This window comes from Crinia signifera, chromosome 6 (assembly GCF_055691185.1).
Source record: "Crinia signifera chromosome 6, ASM5569118v1, whole genome shotgun sequence".
Lineage (NCBI taxonomy): Eukaryota > Metazoa > Chordata > Amphibia > Anura > Myobatrachidae > Crinia > Crinia signifera.
Genome location: NC_139222.1, coordinates 275,972,773 through 275,997,095, shown reverse-complemented (window position 1 = coordinate 275,997,095; position 24,323 = coordinate 275,972,773). Strand labels below are relative to the sequence as shown.

The window sequence follows — 24,323 nt, the reverse complement described above, 5'->3', positions numbered from 1 at the left end:
ATAATACCGGTACCCCAAAACAGGCGTGAACCCACAGTCGTGGTCCTCTCCGAAACATGGAGAGCTGGACCTGGACAATAATAATAAGAACTTAGGGTAAAGGGCAGCTTGCCCGCAGAAATAAAGATATAAGGAGGAGCGGCAAGTTTAAACAAACTTGCGGCTCCTCGGTCTGTTTGTTTATATAAACCAGTGGATGCCTACAGGGAACGAAGCTGACCGATCTATGCCAGAGGAGCTGGTGAGTATGATTTCCTTTCACAGGTACCACCTTGGATTCTACTGAAGAAGTGGACCCAGGGCCGGTGCTAGGGTGTCCGGGGCCCTCCTGAAAAACTTAAAATGCCCTCTAATACTTTACAAAGGTACAGCGCAAACAGAAAAAAGACGTGTGGAATGGGCATGGACACAAAATAGTACTCCCACTCCAAATTACACCACACAGTAGCACTTGTGCCATCACTACCCATTTTGGTGCCCCTGTCCCAGAACTGGAATTGGTGACTGCCCCACCACCGCGCAAAAAAGTTGCTTCATTGGGAAGGGGTGTGGCCACATAATAGTACCAATAAAACTGTAATGCCCATTACACATGCGGTAATGACCAGTTCATATTATGCCTCACAGTAATGCCTATTACACATTATGCCACACATCGTGATGCGCCTTACACAATATGCAACACACCGCAATGCCCATTATACATTATGTCACACACCATAATTCAAGCTACACAATATGCTGCACACTTTAATGCCCATATGACATTATGCCATACATCATGCTATGTGTAATGTTCCAAGTTCTCTTATACACATAATGCCACCAATAGTACCCCTTACACAGTGCCTCTTACAAAATACCCCCAGTAGTGCCTATTACAGATAATGCCAACAGTAGTGTCCCTTAGTACCAGTTGCCGAGAGTAGTAGTGCAATGCCCACATCAGTTGCCGACAGTAGTGTTGCCTATATGTAATGCTAAGATCAGCTGCCAACAATAGTAGTGCTTCTTATACCTAACGTCCACACCAGTTGCCGACAGTCCTAAAGCTGTTTATACTTAATGTCCACACCAGTTGTGGAGAGTAGTAGCGCTCAGTGGTGGATTCAGGGGGGGGGGGGGGGGCACTCAGGCACGTGCCCCCCTGCCATCTTCTTTTTGTAGCCGAGGACCAGGGCTTTCCAACGAGCCAAGCCCCGTGTCTCTAGCCCCCCCCGGGAACCGGAGATATCGCCTGGCAAAGCTGTAACTTTTTTTCCCCATAGGATAATATGGGACCCGTTAATTTTGACCCCCACCCGATTCCGACGGCTGCCAGTTCCCTCCCTGGCATCACAGAAGCTTGTGGTTGATCTCATTTAATTCCTGGGCCTATCAGGCTGGTCGATATCGGTCAATCGGTTCCAGAGGTATTTTTTTTTTTTTAAATGTAATTTCATAGCTGTTCATGTTCTTTGAGGGCAGAACAAAATCATTCAAAGCCCACTCAAAAGTTCTTCAATACGATACTTGTCTCATATAAATGGGTCAGTTGGTTCTGAAGATATAGCCGGTTAAATGAGATAACTGGTTAAAGGGGAGGGGTGGTTTTCTCTCGGGTAATGAACGTGACACAGAGTCTCAGGTTAAAGCATCAATATTTTGAAGATCACGTGGCAGGTGCACAGGTGCACTCATTATTCACTGACACATTTTAGAAGAACAGGATCAATAAACAGAAACAGTGCACTTACCATACCGTATTTCCCTTTTCCCAAATGACGTGCTCCGGCTTGGCCATGAAATGTTTTCTGGTTTCCCATCATCGAGGTCAGGTGACTCAGACTGTTCCCTTGGCAGCTCACCTAAACAATGCATTAAAAAAAAAACCAGACATAATGAATGGCATTTTAAAATATCTAAGATTGCTGCAGCGAACCAATCAACCCAATCAATCGCTGCGCCATCAATCTGCACCTTTGCATTGGCTAATATTAGCCAGAACGAGGACGGGCCACCAGTCTGACATTGGAGAAGGTGCAAGCAGTTGTTCTCAGAGATAGAAGCCACTGAGGAAGTCCCGGTAGTGCGTCAAACATGTAAAAGAGCTGAAAGGCTGCCGCCCTCCGGGGGAAGACGCCGGGAAGCCTCGGATGGGCGGTGGCTTGCAAATGAACTGAAAAGCCTCCACCACAAGGTGAAGACGGACATCATGCCAGGGGAGGTGGCGGCCATGTAACGCTTAAAAGGCCGATGTCTCTCTCGGGGGGCAAGGAGGTCTGCATTTTGCATGTCCAGTCACTTTTGCGATGTATCCCCTCAAACACCATGCCCCCATCTCAGGAATTTTCTATGGGAGAATTCCATTTATTCTATTCATCTATTCAGCCTTATAAGAGCATGACTGTGCCTTTATAATGTATACAGTTTATATGTGTGTCAGAATCAGAATCGGCTTTATTGGCCAGGTATACCTGTGTGTGACAGTACAGATATAGTCATATATATATATATATATATATATATATATATATATATATATATACACATATATACAGTGCTATTTTTCAGCAGGCTCCAGCAGGAACTGAGGCCCTTATTCTAGTTCCCTCTTTCTGACAAAATCCTTCTTAGATGGACAAAACCATGTGCACTGCAGGTGGGGCAGATGTAACTTGTGTAGAGAGAATTAGATTTGGGTGGGGTTTTACTTCAAAGTGAGATCTATATTGCAGTGTAAAAATAAAGCAGCCAGTATTTACCCTGCACAGAAACAAAATAACTCACCCAAATGTAACTCTCTCTGCACATTTTACATCTGCCCCCCTAGTGAACTAGAATAAGGGCCTCAGTTCCTGCTGGAGCCTGCTGAAAAATAGCACTGTGTATATATATATATATATATATATATATATATATATATATATATATACACACACATCACACATACAGCTGGGCGGGGACAGCGGGCAGCCATATTACCATATGTGAACGCCCAGTGTTCCCTGGGCGTTCCCATGGTAATGAGACAGTGAAGCTGGTGCGGGGGGTGGGCAGCTGACATCACCGGATGTCAGCTGCCCGCCCATATCCGTGCCAGCGTGCACGCATATGTAAGTGACTTAAAAGTCACTTTTATATGCGTGCACGCACCACATCATTCGATGGTCAGCGACCATCGAAAGATATGGGGGGTTATCTGAGGCATACGAATGGATGTTTATGCAAAACATCCATTCGCAGCCTGTGCGGGCGAACCCGCACTTCAGGGGGGGGGGGGGCGTCGTTCGCCGGGCGGGGTTTGGTGGACTCGCAAGGCTGCAAATTCGCAGCCTTGCGAATCAACCAGAATAACCCAAACAGTCTAAGCTTAAAGAATCAACATTTCAATAGTTTCATCCATCTTCATCGGGATGAATAAACAGAAACAGTGCACTTACCATGCTGTATATCCCTTTTCCCAGACCACGTGTACCGGCGTGCCATGTCAGAAAACTCAGACTGTTCTCATGACAAACGATCTAAACAATGCATTAAAAAAAAAATAAGACATAATGGAGCAGATGTATTAAGCTTTAACAAGAGATAAATGCAAGGGTGATAAGGAGAGATAAACATCCAGGGGGAGCGGCTGGAAGCGCCGTCGGAAGGGGGCGCGCGCACGCCTCTCGTGCGCACGCGTCCCCTTCTCATTATAGATATGGCGCTGGCGGGGGATAGCGGCTGGCATCGCCATCGCCATCCCCTGCAAAGATGGGACCTGCCCCATCTGTATGTCCAGAATGACTGTGGTATGTGACACGCAGCTACTGCAACCCAAAACATGGCGCCCTGTTCCTGGCTTGTGCAGCCAGTAATCAGGGCCGGTAATCACAAAAAAACATATCAAGATTTATATTATATTTGTTTAGTCATAATGCATTTATAAATTGATAAAAAAGGAGAAAGACAACAAATTCATAAATAAATATAAATGGTCTAGGGCAGGGGTGGCCAACCGGTCAGAGGTAAAGAGCCGAAAAATATCGGTAGTCAAGCTAAAGAGCCAACATCATGCGTGCGCCAAAGGCGCATGCGCCAAAAAAATATGCCTCCAATAGTGCAGTGCCATATATACATATGCCCCCAATAGTGCCAGATACACATATGCCCCCCACGGTGCCAGGTATGCACCACACGGTGCTGGGTATGCCCCCACAGTGCCAAAAAGCTGGTATACCCCCACAGTGCCACAAATTGCTATGCCCCCACAGTGCCACAAACTGCTATGCCCCCACAGTGCCACAAACTGCTATGCCCCCACAGTGCCACAAACTGCTATGCCCCCACAGTGCAAATTTCCCATCAGCAGCACTCACTGTTGCTGCTGCCAGGTGGGGAGAGGACAGTCTGGTGTCCTCCTGCAGTCCTGTCATGTCACAGATGGGAGGAGAGCACAGCACACCGCGCATCTCCTTCCCCCTCACATCCCTGTGACTGGGCCACCCACCAATCAAAGCTCACTGGCCTGCTCCTGATTGGCTGCTGGCCCACGAGCTCTGATTGGCGGACGGCCCAGTCACAAGAATGCACAGTAAGGGGTAGGAGAGATGCCCAATGCGCGCTCTCCTCCCCTCAGAAGGAGAAGGGATTCAGGGAACCGGCAGCAGGTGTGACTAGGACAGACGGTGGGCGGCGGGCAGCAGTGGGAGCAGGAGCCGCACTTTACAAGGGGGAAAGCCGCATGAGGTTCAAGAGCCACAGGTTGGCTATCACTGGTCTAGGGTCTAGGACCATTTACATTTATATTTATTTTTGAATTTGTTGTTTTTCTCCTTTTTTATCATTTAAATAAATGCATTATGACTAAACAAATATAATATAAATCTTGATATGTTTTTTTTTTTTGGAGAAGATGCTTTCTTCTTGGTTTATGTAAAGCAAAATATGTCTTCATTATTCTTAGAAGTGTGAATGTAATGGTGAGTCATAAATGACGTAATTAAAGACAGCTGAGGTATTTGAAGTGACCTAATAGGAATGCAATTATAATTAAGTACCGGGTATATCAGGGCAGTCAGCCCACCATATGGAAACTCCTTGGAAAATCTCCAACCCGGGCGAGAGATTCCAGTACCTCTGAACCTAAGGAAACACGGTACCAGCCCCATAGGAAATCCACTCAAGCGCCCTGTGACACCACTTCAGCAGGAGACGCAAAAGAACACTCACTTATCCTGAAAACGAGACCTCAGTAGAGATGGGTCATTCGCGAACAAACCGGATCTTTTGAGCGGCTCCCATTCAAGAACGAATGAGCCGCCGATCCCAAAAAGGTGATCCGTTTCAGTTTACAATGCATTTTCCTGATCTCAGTGCTGCCACCTGTGGCAGCTGAGATGTACTACCTCTGTAGACTGAGTACAGTGCTGTGACTACAAGTGATAGAAAGATTAGCTGCTGCTGCCAGGGATGGCCATCGGTACAGACGCCATCAATGTTTGCCATCGATGGTGATTCTGCACCCAGCCATCGATCAGTGTTTTCACTCGGTCATGTATATTCCCCTTTTTTTTTTAAAGTGAGCCGAGGGCCTGTCTAAAAGATACGTATCTTTTCACTGAACGATCCGTCGGTTCCCGGCTCAGCTTAAGGATCCGTTTTGCCTATCTCTAGACCTCAGGTGCTGCTGACGTCAGAGCGCGTGAGAGACACAGCTCTGCAGCACGGAGGTCCCGTCTGACGACCATAAGCCGCAGATGAGAGACGCGGCAGCCTGGACTGACTACAACTGCCAGCATCAGGTCAGTTCTCACAATCTGGCGTCCACAAGCGGGTTGTAGAAAGGAGGGCACTGGACAAAAAAGCAATATGTCACAACGCTAGCCCTCCCACCTCCCTGCTCAATTATCACTGCATCAACTTGTATCAACTTGTATCGAATATTGGAACATGTAAGTAACAGACTTTATGGTACTTGTGAGTTATCTGGACGCCCGATTTTTTGATTGTATGCCTTAAGTTAAGGCATACAATCAGATACGATGCGATGCGATATCGCATCGCATCGCATCGCATGCGACCATCGGATGCGATGACCCGATTTTTCCATAGGAATCAATGTTAAAATGATTCCTATGGAAAAAGGGGTCCTTTTCATACCCCTACTATCCAAGTGGGCATGGAGTTGGATATAAACCTGTGGCGAGCGTAGCGAGCCACCGAGCCCGAAGCGTGGCGAGCGAAGCGAGCCCCGCGAGGGGACGGTATTCCGTGTCCCCTCGCGGGGCTCGCTACGCTCGCCACGCTTCGGGCTCGGTGGCTCGCTACGCTCGCCACAGGTTTATATCCAACTCCATGCCCACTTGGATAGTAGGGGTATGAAAAGGACCCCTTTTTCCCATTGAATTCCATGTTAAAATGGACTCAGTCCATTTTAACATTGATTCCTATGGAAAAATCGGGTCATCGCATCGCATCGCATCGCATCCGATGGTCGCATGCGATGCGATGCGATGTGCCCGATCCGACCCGATTTTGAAATCGGGCGTCCGGATAACTCACAAGTACCGACTTTATCAGTGGAGATAACCAATTTACCATTTGTTACAACTATTAACGGAACTTTGGGCTACCTGTCTATCTTGTTCAGGACACTCTTAAAACACAGAGTGGAAGATATTTATCTAATCTTTGGGTCATAAAAATATTTACAAATCAAGACCTAGAAATTATCTTAAATAAGGCAAATCAATTGATTCATGGTCTAGTCCCTTTTTCTTCTTTTTTTATAATTTTTTATGTTTAATGTACCGGTATATGGTATATGCATAATTATCTATTTTTAATACAGTGGCCATTAAATATTGAATGTACTGTATAGTATTCTTATACTTATTGTGAGACAAATATAAAATATTTTTTTTATTATTAAAAACTGTTTATTATTATAATTGCTTCCTGTATTAATTCAGACCTTCATGCACCTGAATAAATAAGCGCAGCTTTGGTATTAAAAAAAAAATTCAGTTTGAAGGTGGAGACCCACGTGATTGGACCTGCCACTAATTAGGTGTGAGTGCACAGTCACACCATAAGTCTGCTGCTAGAGGTAAAATAAAATCAAAACAAATTGATTTTAAATATAAACATTAATTATTAATTAAACAATTTAATTAGCGCCGGTCTTTGAGGGCAACCTCTAAAAAAACTGCAGGCATTATTTGTGTTAGCGGAACTGCAACAGTGGGAAGTATGAGTGTAAGTGGCACTGCTGCTATGGGCATTATGTATGTTAGTGGCACTGCTACTGTGGGAAGTATGAGTGTAAATGCCACTGCTACTCTGGGCATTATGTATGTTAGTGGCACTTCTACTGTGGGAAGTATGAGTGTAAGTGGCACTACTATTGCAGGCATTATGTGTGTTCGTGGCACTGCTACTGTGATAAGTATGAGTGTAAGTGGCACTTCTACAATGGGCAATATGTATGTTAGTGGCACTGCTACATAGAAACATAGAATTTGACGGCAGATAAGAACCACTTGACCCATCTAGTCTGCCCCTTTTTCAAACATGGTACCTCAAACCATATTTGATCCTTATTTTTTTTGTAAGGATATCAATATGCTTATCCCAAGCATACTACTGTATTTGCCTCTACCACCTCTGATGGGAGGCTATTCCACTTAGCTACTACTCTTTCTGTGAAGTAATTCTTCCTCAAATTTCCCCTGAATCTTCCTCCCTCTAGTGTCAGTGCATGTCCTCGTGTTCTGCTGCTCCTCTTCCTGTGAAGAATGTCTCCCACCTGTACCTTGTTAAAACCCTTGATATATTTGAAAGTTTCTATCATGTCCCCATTTCCCTTCTTTGCTCTAAAGTATACATATTAAGATATTTTAGTCTTTCCTGGTCTGTTTTGTGATGTAGGCCATGCACCATTGCCCTTCTTTGTTCAGTCTCTAATGTATTTATATCCTTCTGGAGATATGGCCTCCAGAACTGAACACAGTACTCTAGATGAGGTTGTATCAATGACCTATACAGTGGCATTATTACTTCTTTCTTTCTACTGCTGATACCTCTCCCTATGCAACCAAGCATCTGACTTGCCTTCTTCATTGCTTTGTTACATTGCCTACCTGCCTTTGAGTCGCCTTCTTCATTGCTTTGTTACATTGCCTACCTGCCTTTGAGTCCCCTGAAATAGTGACACCTAGATCCCTCTCTTCCTTGGTAGTTTCCATTATAGTGCCATTTATACTATATTTAGTCTTTGGATTTTTGCAACCCAAGTGCATGATTTTAGATTTTTTGGCATTAAACTGTAGTTGCCATGCTCTTGACCATTCCTCTAATCTACCTAGATCATCAATCATTTGTTTTACCCCTCCTGGTGTGTCTACCCTGTTGTATACCTTTGTGTCATCTGCAAAAAGGCACATTTTACCCTCAATTCCATTTGCAATATCACCAATAAAGATATTAAAAAGCACTGGTCCAAGTACAGATCTCTGGGTTACCCCACTTGTAACCTTTCCCTCCTTTGACTGTACATTTACTACAACTCTCTGTTTTCTGTCCTGCAACCACGCTCTTATCCATTCAACTACACTAATTAGAATCCAATCCCAAGCTTTCAAGTTTATTAAACAGTCTGCAATGTGGGACAGCTACTGTGGGAAGTATGAGTGTAAGTGGAGCAAAAGAGAGGGGGGTGACCAATCGCACTGGTAATATTACAAGTTAACCCCTTATTTGATTCAATTTAATCACTTGATGGTGTTGGGGTGTGCTGCCACTTCAACAGTAATTTGAACAGTAATTAAAGAAGAAGAGGAAAGACTGTTATATGCGTTGCGCACCAATATATCAAGAATAATTCATAAAATGTAACCTTTATTAGTTTTGTTTAAGAATGTGACATATAAAAACAATTGCCATAGAGGCAAAGAAAGAAACATAATGTTTTTAAAAGAGGGGATATATATCCTCTCAAGATACTGTAGACCCCAATGTCCCGTTCCCTATATTGGTGATAGATTAGGTGCGTGTTACTGTGTATCTTACAGTGTGTATCCACTCAGTGTGAACAGATCTGTTACAGTTTTCACTTTACTTTGTTACTTTTATTTGGTCAGTATTCATTTGTAACATAGATCGTTCAAGCCGATGGGCAGATAACCTTAGGCAGTAGAATTCGTATGTAGTAGTAGTAGTACGTTTATTTATAAGGCGCCGCAAAGTGTCCGCAGCGCCGTACATAGCAAAAAAAAAATTACGAGGTAACGTACAGGGTGTGTTGAAAAATACAGTATAAATAGGGGTATAGCTGGTAGAACTAAAATCAGCATCAGTTCAGAAGTAGGTGTCAAAATTGTCGAGGAGACTGAAGATGAAGTAGAGGAAGGGAAGAACAGGACAGGAGCACAGGTGAGGTAAAGAGGTAGGGTGAGTACGTGAGGAAGGAGGGCCCTACTCATAAGAGTTAACATACTAAAAATAGGTGGGTGGACGAACGAAAAACAATAGGATAAGTAGGAACGGAGGGGAACGGTGGCAGGATAAGAGGATCAAAAGAGGTTAGGAGGAGGGATAGGCTAGTCGAAAAAAGTGGGTTTTGAGGGAGCGCTTGAAGGAGGTAAGGGAATCAGAAAGCCTGATGGGTGGCGGGAGGTTGTTCCAGTGCAGGGGGGCAGCACGAGAGAAGTCTTGGACACGGGAGTGGGAGGAGGTGATTAGGTGAGAGGTCAGTCGGCGGTCAGTGATGGAGCGAAGAGGACGGGATAGAGTGTGGATAGAGATCAGTGAAGAGAGGTAAGGAGCGGTGGAGGAGGAGAGAGCCTTGTAGGTGGTGGTGAGGAGTTTAAAGAGAACTCGGAATGGAATGGGGAGCCAGTGAAGAGATAGACAGAGGGGGGAGGCGGAGGTAGAGCGGCGGGAGAGGAAGATGAGCCTAGCAGCAGCGTTGAGAATGTAAGATTAGGTCCTTTTATATATAGAATGCTGTCTGATATCTACACCAATGTTGCGCAGTGTGTAGCAGTTTCACATCTGACAGATAACGGGATTGGTTAATTGTGCTTCAAACATGTGCTATATCCCACATTGGGGTGTATCTGTCAAATCTGTTTGTAGGAACACAAATCGGCTGTCAGTGATATCACCGTTTGAGGGGTTCCTATCTGCAGGGAACGTGGCTTGTACGTGTGCCTCTGTTCCCGGCTGTGCTGGCAGTGCGTCAGTGGTCCTGATGAAGCTGGTGTCGACACGCGCGTTGACCAGACACACTTAGTGTGTGAAATATCCCCATGTCCCCTTCCCCCCTGAAATGTATTTTGATTAATGTATAGGGCGTTACAGTATCCACTCACAGAGGGCGCATCTGATAGGAGTCATGGGGTCAGACCCTGACCAAGTTCTCCCAAGACTCAGATGTGATCACAGCACGCTAGTGCACAGACAGCACCCGGCCAGTGCGTCCCTCTCTGTAAGCGCAGTGTGTGTAACGGAGCGCGATACGGGTCTGCGAGAGTGAGAATCACAGTCTTGCTACTGTCTGTGATCTCCCCACAGGCACCGATGCGCTGCCAGCACAGCCGGGAATGGCAGCACACGTACAAGCCACGTTCCCTGCAGATAGGAACCCCTCAAACGGCGATATCACTGACAGCCGATTTGTGTTCCTACAAACAGATTTGACAGATACACCCCAATGTGGGATATATTATTTATTAACAGTTTCTTATATAGCGCAGCATATTCCGTTGCGCTTTACAAAGGGGACAGTGATACAACAAAACAGGGTATTTACAGACAGTCAAAATGTAGGAGGGCCCTGCTCGCAAGCTTACAATCTAAAGGGAAATAGGCATTGATACATAAGGATAGATACTGTATTCTTTATTGCATCGATTCCACCAGAACGCAAGGTTCTATGACTGGTTCTGGAATTTGATAAGCTTGCCTGAAGAGATGAGTTTTTAGGGAACGCTTATAGGTTTGGAGACTGGAGGAGAGTCTTATTGTGTTTGGGAGGGCATTCCACAGAGTGGGTGCAGCCCGAAAAAAAGTCCTGCAGTCGGGAATGGGAGCGAGTAAAGAGTGCGGATGAGAGACGCAGATCTTGGGAGGAGCGCATGTTTGAAGCGCAATTAACCAATCCCGTTATCTGTCAGATGTGAAACTGTGCTACACACTGCACAACATTGGTGCAGATATCAGACAGCATTCTATATATAAAAGGACCTAATCTTACATATGAGTTCTACTGCCTAAGGTTATCGGTTTGAACGATCTATGTTACAAATGAATACTGACCAATTAAAAGTAACAAAGTAAAGTGAAAACTGTAACAGATCTGTTCACACTGAGTGGATACACACTGTAAGATACACAGTAACACGCACCTAATCTAACACCAATATAGGGAATGGGACATTGGGGTCTATCTTGAGAGGATATATATCCCCTCTTTTAAAAACATTCTGTTTCTTTCTTTGCCTCTATGGCAATTGTATTGATATGTTGCATTCTTAAACAAAACTAATAAAGGTTAAATTTTATGAATTATTCTTGATCTATTGATGCGCCACGCATATAACAGTCTTTCCTCCTCTTCTTTAATTAATGAGTGTAAGTGGCACTGCTACAATGGGCATTATGTATGTTAGTGGCACTGCTACTGTGGGAAGTATGAGTGTTAGTGGCACTGCTACTATGGGCATTATGAGTGTTAGTGGCACTGCTACTATGGGCATTATGTATGTTAGTGGCACTGCTACTGTGGGAAGTATGAGTGTAAGTGGCACTGCTATTGCAGGCTTTATGTGTGTAAGTGGCACTGCTACTGTAACATAAAATATATTAGCTAAATTGATTGTATGTAAAATATAGTGTTAAAAGAGATGTTATTTAATGAAACTCCCTCATGGAGGGAAATATTTGTATGTATGTTTTGACCCTTCATTAAAGGGAAGTGGACTCATCTCAAAGAGACTTGAACATTGAACTTTGTAGCTCTCAGGCTGTGGATTGTACCAATTTTCTCTAGAAGAAGGGGAAAGTGTTAGTGACAGTTAATTAAGCAGAACAGGAGCCTGCAAGCCCAGGATGAGAGCAGTTGAAAATACGTTTTAAACAATGACAGTTGGGGAGCTAGTGAATTGAGTCGTCGCTGAGAGGTCAGTGTGTGAGGATGGAGCTACATAGCTGAGCACAGTAACTCTACCTAAATTTCGGCGCTGCCATCTGTAGCTAAGTAGAAAGGACTGTGGGGAAGTTTCGGAGGCACAGTCTAATCAGCAGAGGCTGGTGGTGAAAGAGGCTCAGCCCAACTTACGGAGGCTGTCAGCGGGCAGCAAAGGAGGAGCGGCCTGTCATTATAAAGACAGATAGCGGCTGTGACATACAGATGGGTCAGGTCCCATCTTTGCAGGGGATGGCGCTGGCGTCGCCAGCCGCCATCCCCCGCCAGCGCCATGGCGATGGTGAGAAGGGGACGCGCGCGCACGAGCGGCGCGCGCGTCCCCTTCCGACGGCGCTTCCATCCGTTCCCCCGGGTCCCCGCCGGCTTGCCGGCGGTAACCCGGGGTCCCCGCTGCCTGCCCGCACCCCCCCTAACCCCCCTAACCCTGTCCGTCTCCCTGAGGCGGAGACGGACAGGGTTTCCGTCGCGCTAGCGACGGAGACTGAGACGCGCGTGCGCGTGAGACGCACGCGCGTCTCAGTCTCCTCGCTGGCGAGGCTGCTGGCGGGTCGCCAGCGCGTACGTTCTGGCGACCTGCCAGCAAGGATGTAAAACATCACATACTGTAGGCCCCTCCTGCCTCAGACGGCTGCTGACATATCTTACAAAGCATTAGTGAAGGACCTGAGAATATGCCCCAGAGCAGTGGTGGCCAACCCGTGGCTCTTGAGCCTCATGCGGCTCTACTCCTTGTAAAGTGCGGCTCCTGCTCGCACTGCTGCCCGCCGCCCGTCCCAGTCCCCCCTGCTGCCGGTTCCCTGAATACCTTCTCCTTCTGAGGGAAGGAGAGCGCGCATCGCACATCTCTTCTACCCCTTACTGTGCTTCATGTGACTGGGCCGTCCGCCAATCAGAGCTCGCGGGCCAGCAGCCAATCAGGAGCCGGTCAGCGAGCTTTGATTGGTGGACGGCCCAGTCACAGGGTAGTGAGGGGGAAGGAGACGCGCGGTGTGCTGTGCTCTCCTCCCATCAGTGACATGACAGGAGGACTGCAGGAGGACACCAGACTGTCCTCTCCCCGCCCGGCAGCAGCAGCAACAACGGTAAGTGCTGCTGCTGGGAAATTTGCACTGTGGGGGGCATAGCAGTTTGTGGCACTGTGGGGGGCATAGCAGTTTGTGGCACTGTGGGGGGCATAGCAGCTTTTTGGCACTGTAGGGGGGCATAGCAGCTTTTTGGCACTGTGGGGGGGGGGGGCATAGCAGCTTTTTGGCACTGTGGGGGGGGGCATAGCAGCTTTTTGGCACTGTGGGGGGGCATACCAGCTTTTTGGCACTGTGGGGGGGGGGGCATACCGGGCACCGTGGGGGGCATATGTGTATCTGGCACTATTGGGGACATATGTATATATGGCACTGCACTATTGGAGGCATATTTGTATCACACCCACCCAAGGGGTCAAAATAGACTACACCCCTTTTTTTGGCGTATGCGCCTTCGGCGCGCGCATGATGTCGGCTCTTTTAGCTTGACTACAGATATTTTTCGCCTCTTTACCTCTGACCGGTTGGCCACCCCTGCCCCAGAGCATACAGTAAATCAGGGTGGCATCTTGGACAAAAGAAAACATTGTACTTTAGATTCAGTGGCAGGTTTTACATATGGGCTGCAGCCCCCCAGGTAATATCTGCCACTGTAGTGAAGCCAGATGCAGTCTGTGAGACTGCACTGGCTTCACTGTGACTAGTAGTGATTCCTATTGGAAATCTGACCTGCCAGTCACCAAGGCAGTCCCATTGGGAGGTGTTCCCTCCCTCCGGTACGCATTTCTGCGGGTTGCCATGCAAAATTGGCGAATGTACCTACAGTATATCGGTACTGCACACATGCTGGACCCGGTGCATGTCATTTGTATTGTACAGGTACCGGGACCAAGATTCCTTCTATGGGCTGTCGCCAAAGCAGCCCATTCAAGCTGTCATCATAGCACAAGCGCCGGGGACCGGGAGAAGAGGCGGCGGCTGCAGCTGTGGTGGCGACAGTGGGAGGGGGTGCCTGCATCATAGTACCCATGCTGCAGCTGCGGCCAGAGGTAGCCCCCCTACCCCAAGAAGGTAGGAGCCACCACTGTTTCGATTTATTATCCTGCATTGAGAACAGCTTACCTGTCAGAGAAAACATTCAACTGGAGAAGTCAGCCAGCTTTACTTCTGCAAATGACAGGGAGGAAATGTTACAAAGTGTCTTTGCTTGATACAGTTGGAAGGATTCTTAATTTCAGTTATACACTTTTGCAAGTTACTCAGTACAACAGTGCTTAGGAAATATTATTAAATAGAAGGTGACAGTGCTGAAAGTATTTAAAACAGATACAGGATTTACAAATGTAAAGACATAAGCAAAGACTCAATGTGTACATAATAGCAACTTCCCTTTATAAGCTAAATTGCGCAATTTAGAAAAGAACTTGAACTTTAATGTTATAGTGGTACTGATATTTTAGTAATTTGAATAATTGATAAGTTGTGTTTTGTGCAAATGTATATGCTTTGTATGATTAATTAACCACTTGTTTGCAGCCAAAGTGAGGGGGATACGGTCGTTTTGTCTACAGCAAGTTGTTCGACAAGCATTGGGGCAACACCATTAGGTCAACATGCTGCAAGGTCGACATGGGTTTAGGTCAACAGGTCATTAGGTCCATACAAGAATTAGGTCCACATGGGCAAGGTTGACAGTCAAAAGCTCGACATGGTTTTTTTTTTGAGCTGACATGTACCGACAGGCGGTATTTCATGCTCTACCATCCACTAGGGCATGGTGCATACCTCCCAACTGTCACGATTTTAGAGGGACAGTCCCGATTTTCGGGTCCTGTCCCGCTGTCCCACCCGCGGCAGGCATTGTCCCGCTGCGGGGGGTGGCAGTTGGGAGACCCTTTTCGGGAGCTCGCGCGGGTCCCTATTTCTTCAGATGAAAAGTTGGGAGGTATGATGGTGGGAGAATAAAATAGTGTGCCGAGCCCGAAGCATCGCGAGTGAATCGGTGCACTTGAAACTGTGTCCATGTTGACATTCGGGTAAAAAAACTGTGAAAAACCCCATGTCGACCTTTTGACTGTGGACATTGCCTGTGTCGACCTAATGCTTGTGTCGACATATTGTCCTGTTGCCCTAGACCCATGTCGACCTAGACCCATGTTGACCTAGCAGCATGTCGACCAACTTGCTGTAGACAAAAGTGAGGACGCTCCCACAACAAACTGGTTTACTGCATTGAAATACTGGGTGACATTTATTAGAGATCGATGTTGGGTTTTTGGCGATTTATATCGCAAAAACAGCCGTTTTTTTTTTCCACAAATCGACTACTTAATGGGTGCCGATTTGCGGCATAAATCGCACTTTTTGCCGCTAATTCGCCCTTTCTGAAGTGGCGATTTACAACATTGCATCCAGATGTTTTCCCATTGAAAAAGATACAAATCGCTAATTTAATGTCTGCCGCATTTGGAAATCGGCAGCAAAATGCGATTTTTGCCCCCCCCAAAAATAGACCAAGTACAGGGTGGCGATTTGCAAAAAATCGCCACCGTTTGAGCGTAGAAACGGTTAAATCTCTCACAGGTGACCCACATAGCACTTACTAACTCCCCTACACATATACTCCCACATGATTATGGACACCTGTGAGGCTGTTTGAGATGGACATTTTGCAGAGTGGACTGGAGGTGCTAGTGTGTGAGCTGGGGCGTTTGGAGGTGCTACGCAGGAGGGATGCTGCTGCTGCCCACCAGATCCAGGTACCCCGACCACTCCGTGCTTCTCGTCGGTACCGTGCTAGGGTGTACCTGGACTCCCTCTCTGATCAACAGGTGGTGGACATGTTTAGGTTGAACCGACAGAACCTGTTGAACTTATATGAGCAGGTGAGAGATGATTTGGACCCTTGTGGGGGGGCCAACTATGCAGTGTCTGGGCTGCAGAAATTAATGTGCGCCCTCCACTAGTTTGCCACAGGCTCCACTCAGCCTGTGAGCTCATGGGCCTTGGGGGTGTCACAAGCCACTTTCTCTAAACATTTTTCTCAAGTGTTAAATGCATTAAAGAAGCTGTGGCGCACATATATCACATTCCCACGTTGTGAGTCCGAGTGGCAGGACCTGAAGGTGGCATTCTAACGGCTCTCAGCATTTCCAAATGTGCTGGGAGCCATAGACTGCACCCACATTGGGATTCGGGCCCCGCACGTGAGGGAGCATGTCTATGTGAATCGCAGGGGCAGACATTCCCTCAATGTGCAGGTGGTCTGCGATGCCAACCTCAGAATTCTCAGTGTGGTTGCAGGCTACCCCGGGAACTGCCATGATGCCTATATCCTGCGGCACTCAGCTCTCTGGGACCGTTTCCACAACCACACCATGCCAGAGGGCTGGCTACTTGGTAAGTCACTTACCACTGTTTACATGCTGTTTGCTTACCTATGTCTTTACCTTTAACATCCATGTGTGTAACCTTCTAATCAAGAGTCATTTCTGTTGTAATTCTTTATACCAGCCCAAACAATATAGTATAGGCTGCTACTATTATGTACCAATTACCCACATGATATGTGACCACACAAATCCCTTTACACGTTAGGTGGCTCAGGATATGGGTGTCATTCGTGGCTCATGACACCTCTGCGGAACCCACAAAGCCCTGCACAGCACCGCTACAATGCTGCACATATTGCTACCCGCAATGTAGTGGAACGCACCTTTGGGGTGCTGAAAAGCCGATTTCGGTGTTTGGACAGGTCAGCAGGTACACTGCTATACCACCCTGCCAAAGTGGTTTTGGTTGTCCAGGCTTGCTGCATAACATAGCTTTGGGTCAACCAAATTATGTAGATGTGGCCCCTGCAGCAGTCGTGCAGGAAGCTCAAACTACTGATGTTGTAGTGCGAAGTACACGGAGGGGGGATGTGGTTCGTACACAGATGATCCTGCAGCATTTCACAGGTAATTTGTGTGTGTACAATGAATAGTAAAGGGGAACCTGTAACACACATACATTGGTAACATTACATTTTTCCCTGTCCATGTTAATTGCCCAGAAGCAGACCAACAATAATGGGCAACACCTGCAAGCTACCCCACCACAGCATACTTTATGCCTGGCAACATGATACCACCTATACCAATGTCAAGTAAGTACTGTAGTTTTCTGTGTGTACAAATGTTGGCAAAGACAAATTAATATAGGCTTAATGGATGGAGGTGACATGGATCATTGCTCTCAGGTGGTTGAAATGTTGCAAAACAAGTGGCGCCTACATACAGTATGCAATTCCCAATGCTTATCCCCTTCAAATGTGACTATTTCCTTAAAATTCCATAACAAATAAGCACACACAACCCAAAGTCCCGTGTCTGCTAAAATGTGACTAGTTGACAATACATAATAGAACAGTGTGGGTAATCATTTGTAAAGAATGACAACAAGTTTGCTGGATGCAAATAAATTTAGCCATAGGCCATAACATATAAAAAATTTCCAGGAACAATCACTGCATGAGTGAAGGTAAAAAAGAACGAACATCATACACATGTAAATGCAAAGAACATTATTCATGTTTAAATACAGCCCGGGTATTAGCACCCTTACCACTAGTGGCACCACCACCCCTAGTACGGACACTACGCCGTGGGGGAGTAGTGGGGGACCCACTCATGGGTGTGGAGGATACACTACTGCTTTGGGTAGATGTGGTTTGGTGCTGACCTAACAAAGTAGTTGCACTGAGGCTGATTTGCGTTTGTAGGGACATCAATGCAGTTGTTTGGGCATTAATAGCTTGGGTCTGTTCAACCATATTGGCATTTAGACCTCTAAAATTAGTAGTTTGACCCAGAATGGCTTGGCCAATTTCTGCTAAGCGTGTGTCTAATGTGGAGACAAGACGAATGTGTGTCCCTACATTAGCCCGCACACTTTGAGAAATTCGTCTCATTTGCAGAGCTATGTTACGCACATACCCCTTCACGGTTTCTAGTTGGGTGGTCTGCACCTCCACAAAAGCTAGTTGTTTGCCCTTAAAAAGATGGATGGATTGCGCCAACTCCTCCGCACTAGTGGGGGAGTTGGTGGCTGCAATGATTGGGGGCTGCTGCCTATGTGACTGCGTATAGGGGGCCTCATTGACTGTGTGTGCTTGGTTTTGTGCAGGTTCCAACGATGGCACCGTCTCCAGGATGATTTCACTCATGTCGTCCATATTTTGCATGGGATCCGTAGGTTCAGGCATCGGTTGTGAAGGACCTACACATGAGAAAAGAGTGGTAAGTATTCTATGCAGATTGGTGTATGGCGGGTCATGTTACCTTAGTTGGAATGGTTAGGTGTTGCTCATGCATTATGCATTGGCACAGGCTACTGTGGTGGGGACAGGCATGTGTGAAATGTGCAATGTGTTTGTGTAACACTATGATTTCTCACCTGCAGACTGGACAGTGTCACCAATCGGATGTGGCTGATGTTGGTCAACAGCAGGCTGGGACTCCAGAGCTGGAGCTGTTTGAAAGAAGAAGACATTTTCCATTATGATCATTTGCACCTAACTGTCACTTTTTCAAACATGCAGATAAAAACTTTATCTAAATCAAACTTTTTTACTCTGATATGATTACATAAGGAATGTGAAGAGTTTGAACTGAAGTGGTTATTTCAGTATTATGACTGAGAATGATATTTTGAATCCACTTGCAAATAACAGGAAAGACCAGCAGATTACACATGTAACAGTGACTGTAAAGTGCTTTTCCAACTACCCAGAGGAATGATATGGATTAACAATCAAGTACACTGCAGGCCTACAGTGATTAGGACAGCCCACATTCATAGGATCTGTGGAACTACATAACCCAGCAAAATGCACAGTCCATTATTTAGCAATGCAACGTAGCAAAATGTGATTTTGCTGGGATATGTAGTTCCACACACAGCAATCTTTTGGACACATAAAGCATAGCACCATAATAGCATGCGCACATGACATAGCAAAATGTTACATTGACATGTGTGGACACTTACCAGTTGGCGGTGGAGTGGGGGGCCTGTCTGTGTTGGCAATGTGGATGCCGGGAAGCACCTCCGGTGGGATGATTCGGCATAGCAGCCTCTCATAGGCCTTAAAGCGGACCTCCTGCCTTGGGCCACCTCCTGTGCGACAGGCCTCCTTCTTCTCCAGGGCAAGCTTGGCTTTGAGGAGGCGCTTGATGTCATTGTATCGCTTTTTTACGTTGCGCACACTCCTCTTGTGTGTGCTAACTACATTTACCGCGGAGGTGATACTGTCCCACATCCCCTTCTTCCTTGCCACACTTGTGCGGTGATGGTGAGGACCAAGTAGGCGGTCATACAGGGGCAAGAGTGCACGCACCAGGGCCATATTCTCCTCATAAGAGAACCTGACTTTCCTCCCACTAGCTGTACGAGCTGCATCATCCTCCTCCACATTTTCAGCCTCACCCTCTTCCTCCTCCTCCTCCTCCTGTCCTGGTTCTTCCCCCAGCACCTCCAAGTCAGCTTCATCTGCCTCCTGCACAGGCCAGTGCACCTCTGAGAAATCCCCCACTTGCAGCTCCTCCTCTGTGTGCCTGGCACTCTGCTCCTCCTGTGAGGACACCTGGCGGGTGCCTGCTTCCTCCTCATCCTCCATAGCCACCTGCTCAGCTTCCACCATGTGGCCTCTCCCTGGCGCAGCTCTTGCTGGAAGCATGCTGGCTCTCCCTGTCCTGCCTCTGGCAGTGCTGCCTCTCACTCCCCTACCTCTCCCAGTGGTTGGGGTATTTGGGCCCAAGCTGGCTGTCCCTCTGCCTCCTCTGCACCTTACAAAACCTCCTCTCCTCTCCATCTCAAACGCCTTACTCCCTTTCAAAGGGTAAAATGGCGTCTGCGCCCCTTTATATAGGGGGTGTGATGCGTATTGCAAGGGACTAAGGTGGGCCAATAGGTTAGCATGTTGTATGGGCTGTTCAGGTGTATTGGTGTAAATCGCATTCCGGTTGGCCGCTAATACGCACATGACCTAACCCGGAAATCACACTTTTATGGCGTATTACATCGACTCAATTCGTACCTTATCGCCGTCTTTCGCCATCTATCGCACTTTTCAGGCGGCTTTGAGCCAGCCATTCAATACGCGATTTCTTGAAAAAAATGCGAATTAAAAAAATGGCGATTATATGGCGATTTGAGTTTAAATCGCATTTTAGGAAAAACGGTCAACACAATAAATCTCGCCCAGTGTGTTGTTTGGTGTTGTCAGAGTGGTGGTGTAAAAGCAGCTGTTGAAGTGTAAAATTCAGATATTGTCATATTGCTACATATTGTTGTCATTTATTAAACTTTGCTAACCTTTACCCTAACCAATTGTGGAATACCTGACCAAAAAGAACGATTCTAAAGAGAAGAAACGGGGAAAAATCCATTCATACTTACCGGTGAATTACATAGGCAAATATCACCTGTTTTCTTGTACGAATATTGGCCCTTATTCAGATTGACTCGATCGGGCGCGAATTTGCACCCTTGTGAGTCACTCTAACCCGCCTTGCAAATGGTTAGCTGGCGCCACCCATTCACACGCGGTATGCATTCGCAAGGCTCGTGAATGAATGTTTTACATGAACATCCATTTGCATTCGAATGATGGCAAAGGCGCACACACATGTAAGGGTGGTCCAGACCACTCGTACATATGCAGGGCTGCCATCAGAAATTGTGGGGCCCGGGACACACAAAATAGGAAGGGGCCCCCTGGAGGCAGGGCTGTGGATAATGTGGGTGGAGCCACAGAGTACAAGACAATGCAGGAAAGTACTGTACATGGTATATAAACATTGCTGCATCAACGATCATTACCGTGAAACAAGCACCTGGGTGGCCAAAACAGAGGGTTAGGTACCGTTACATGGAATATGGAGTAGATGATAGCCTAAGTAAGAGAAGGAAAAGCATATGAGGGAAGAGGGACCTGCTCATGAGAGCTTACATTCTAAGAGAAGGTGCAGACAGGGGTGAGATAGATGTGTAGACAGTCAGCATGGAACAAAACGTCAGGATGAGAGAAGCCTGGGTTTGAAAGAGTACATATATATAATTAAACTACAGAACATGGAAATAACTAAGCATTTAGCTACAAGGCTTATATGATAGGTTTCTGTGCCACATCTCAGCAATTACAATACAGGTGATTGAGCACTGACAACTAACATTTTTAGTTTATCAATATGTTTTACTTATAAAGCCGGACAGGTTGTCCCTGGAAGACCCCCCCCCCCCCCCAAATTATTCACTTGCCCGATTTAGGCCCTTTTCATCTGCTTTCAAGGGATCAGGCCGAGAAATTGGATGAAAAGTGTCAAATTGGATGTGTCTTGTCTCCAATTCCGATCAGATGAGCGGTCCCATGTGCATCAAATTGGAACCGGATATCAGACCTGCTGCACCAAGAATCCATCGGGTCCTGCAGCCAGGACTGGGATCACCTACAATACATCGTATGCAAAATGACTGCATACAATGCATTGTATGCGGTCCAGCTGCCCGGGAACTGCCAGGTGAGTTGGCGGGGTATCGTATGCAAGGTACTGCATGCGATACCTCAGAGTAGTGGATGGGCACCTTATGAATGGATATTTAGGGGTACTATTATGTGGGGGGGGGAGGCAAAAAAATGCACTTTGGTGATAGTGACTACACATGCCACAGGGGGATATAATAGGGTCTTAGTGACTATTAAGGTTAATATAATACATACTGCAGGGATAGTTACTATTACCCTGGTGCAGAGGATTATAATGGGAGCTCAGGACCCATAGGGTTTTATTCTAGTTCATTCTTCTTAGATGGACAAAACCATGTGCACTGCAGGGGGGCAGATGTAAAATGTGCAGAGATAATTAGATTTGGGTGAGTTATTTTGTTTCTGTGCAGGGTAAATACTGGCTGCTTTATGTTTACACTGCAATATAGATATCAGTTTCAAGTAAAACCCCACCCAAATCTAATTATCTCTGCACAAGGTACATCTTCCCCACCTGCAGTGCATATGGTTTTATCCATCTAAGAAGGATTTTGTCAGAAAGAGTGAACTAGAATAACCCCCATTGTGCTGGCATTATTTAATCACTGCAGATCACTGCAGGAGCCTGGGGTACAGAGCTGCCTGTAAGGTTCCAGGCAGAGGATGGGGAGAAGATAGTCCCTGGTGCGGACACTAGTTCTCACAGCTGCTGACTCCAGGAGAGCTCCTCAAACAGGTACCGCTAGTGAAACGGAGCCATCCTCCGCCGGCCAGTCAGGAGTGGGAGGACCTTGATGAGCGGATCCGGGACACAGAGAGCGTGTTCGCGGCTTTTCACTGCCGCATGTCTATCTCAGTGTGCCTGGTGGCTGTCTGTATTAGACTCCCTGGGCAACACAAATAAACCTATTGCCAAGGACATATCGGGACTGTAAATCGGAGGTTAGGCACATACGATTTGGGCAATTCTCACCTAATTATTTGTCCCAATCTGGCAGAGACCAGGGCGGACACCATACAGCCAAGTGGCGGTGGACAGGGTTTACAGAGAGAAGACGGCCAGTGGCCGCAGAGGAGATGGCCAAGGGGCAGGGGGCACAGAACAGATGGCCAAGCTGCTTTTTTATTGGGTCCAACAGAGACCTTTACAGTATAGTGAAAATTATGTAGATGACATTTCTACTCCTTGCACATAGATTATACAGTCAATTTAGAGACTAAAGGTGGCCATACATCAAAAAGATATTGTACCCAATCATACAATCTCAAATGATTGTAAGATGGATTGTATGCAGATTGTGTGCACATCTTGTGTACACAATCATACAATCAATCAGCATATGGATTGTATGCAGATTGTGTGCACATCTTGTGTACACAATCATACAGTAGATGGATTGTATGACTGATTGTATGATGGATTGTGAGTAGATTGTGTGTCCAAAAACCACCAAGGACTGTCTGGAATTTCAAGGGAAATTGTACACAATCATGAGCGCAATTGATCTTAAGATCGATCTTTCTGATGTATGGCCAGCTTTATCTAGTATTATTGTCAGCAGGCACTGGCTACAGGAATACAGATGCCCACTATACTTACATCTCTAAAGCAGTAATCCCAGGACACTCTCTCCGTTCACTGCTGTGTCTCACCTGTGGAAGCTGCTCTTATATCAGGGGAGCTGTGCCAGGTTAGCGGCAGAAAGCTGTGGACATCTATGCTCTTTGAAGGCAGGCTGCTCCGGCTGGTCAGTGAAGAAATGACTTGGTCTCCTCTGGTCTGTGCCACTTCTCCCTGCAGTATGCTAGTTCAGACATGTAATGATAGGCAGTAAAGGCTGTATTGTGTCATGGGAGTTGCAGTTTCTGTTTGGCTAGTTCTCTCTGTAGTCTGCTATGTCAGATATGCAGCAATGAGCTGAGGAAGCTACTCATGTGTTAGAGAAGCTGAGTCATAGTGACGGTGGTAGGTACTGATCAGCTGGGCAGTTAGGGACTTGGGCAGGTAATAGTTACTGAAAGCCATCAGGGCCCGTGCACGGTTTCTCTGCAACTAGGCAGATTGTCAGTCCAAAACCCCCCCTTCCAAAATACAGAGCCCCTCAGGTGAAAAGTGCAAACACGGAATATAATAAGTTCCATAGCCTGATCATTTAGCATTAGGTTAGGTTATTAAAGTTTGTTTGGTGGATTGGGTTAGGGCAGTGGTTCCCAAAGTTTTTTGAATCACGGCACCCTAAAGTATCAGAAACTTTTTCACGGCATCCCTAGGAAATTTGCAAATTGTGTATATAGGTCATTCTAAAGCTGGGTACACACTGGGCGATATATGATTAATGATATGAACAATATTAATATCTTTAACGATATTGTGCATATGGTCCATATGTAACGATGCATGTGGCCACGGATCATTAATGACTCTCCCTGTTATCTGTACATGCAGATCAATCTGACAATATTGTCAGTGACTGTATATATAGAGCAGGGGGGCGCAGGTGACCTTGTTGACAGAAATCATAAAAATATAGGTCAGTGTGTATGCGCTATATCGTTCTCTTCTGGCACCGCTGTTATCATTAATTATTTGCTAGTACAACAA

General features: G+C 46.4%; 1 protein-coding gene and 1 long non-coding RNA gene across 8 annotated transcripts in view; one reads left to right on the top strand and one right to left on the bottom strand.

Annotated features, from left to right (window-relative positions):
* Window positions 1-23,543, bottom strand: part of LOC146009370 (uncharacterized) — a 116,293-nt gene extending 92,750 nt beyond the window's left edge. For 2 of the 7 annotated variants that reach the window (XM_083149678.1, XM_083149679.1), the window contains exons 1-4: window positions 23,375-23,542; window positions 14,317-14,361; window positions 3,423-3,503; window positions 1,737-1,847 (exon numbers count right to left, since the gene is read on the bottom strand). In XM_083149678.1, coding sequence (XP_083005804.1) covers window positions 1,737-1,847; window positions 3,423-3,468 — 157 coding nt within the window. In that variant the 5' untranslated portion in view covers window positions 3,469-3,503; window positions 14,317-14,361; window positions 23,375-23,542. Of the gene's footprint in view, window positions 1-1,736; window positions 1,848-3,422; window positions 3,504-14,316; window positions 14,362-23,321; window positions 23,342-23,374 lie in introns of those variants that run through there. The other 5 variants (XM_083149674.1, XM_083149676.1, XM_083149680.1 and 2 more) reach the window with 5 other exon arrangements.
* Window positions 16,803-18,798, top strand: LOC146007291 (uncharacterized). Its single transcript, XR_014444318.1, has 4 exons — window positions 16,803-17,153; window positions 17,249-17,341; window positions 18,361-18,473; window positions 18,637-18,798. It is a non-coding gene; the product is annotated as an uncharacterized LOC146007291 (long non-coding RNA).
* Window positions 23,544-24,323: the final 780 nt, after the last annotated feature.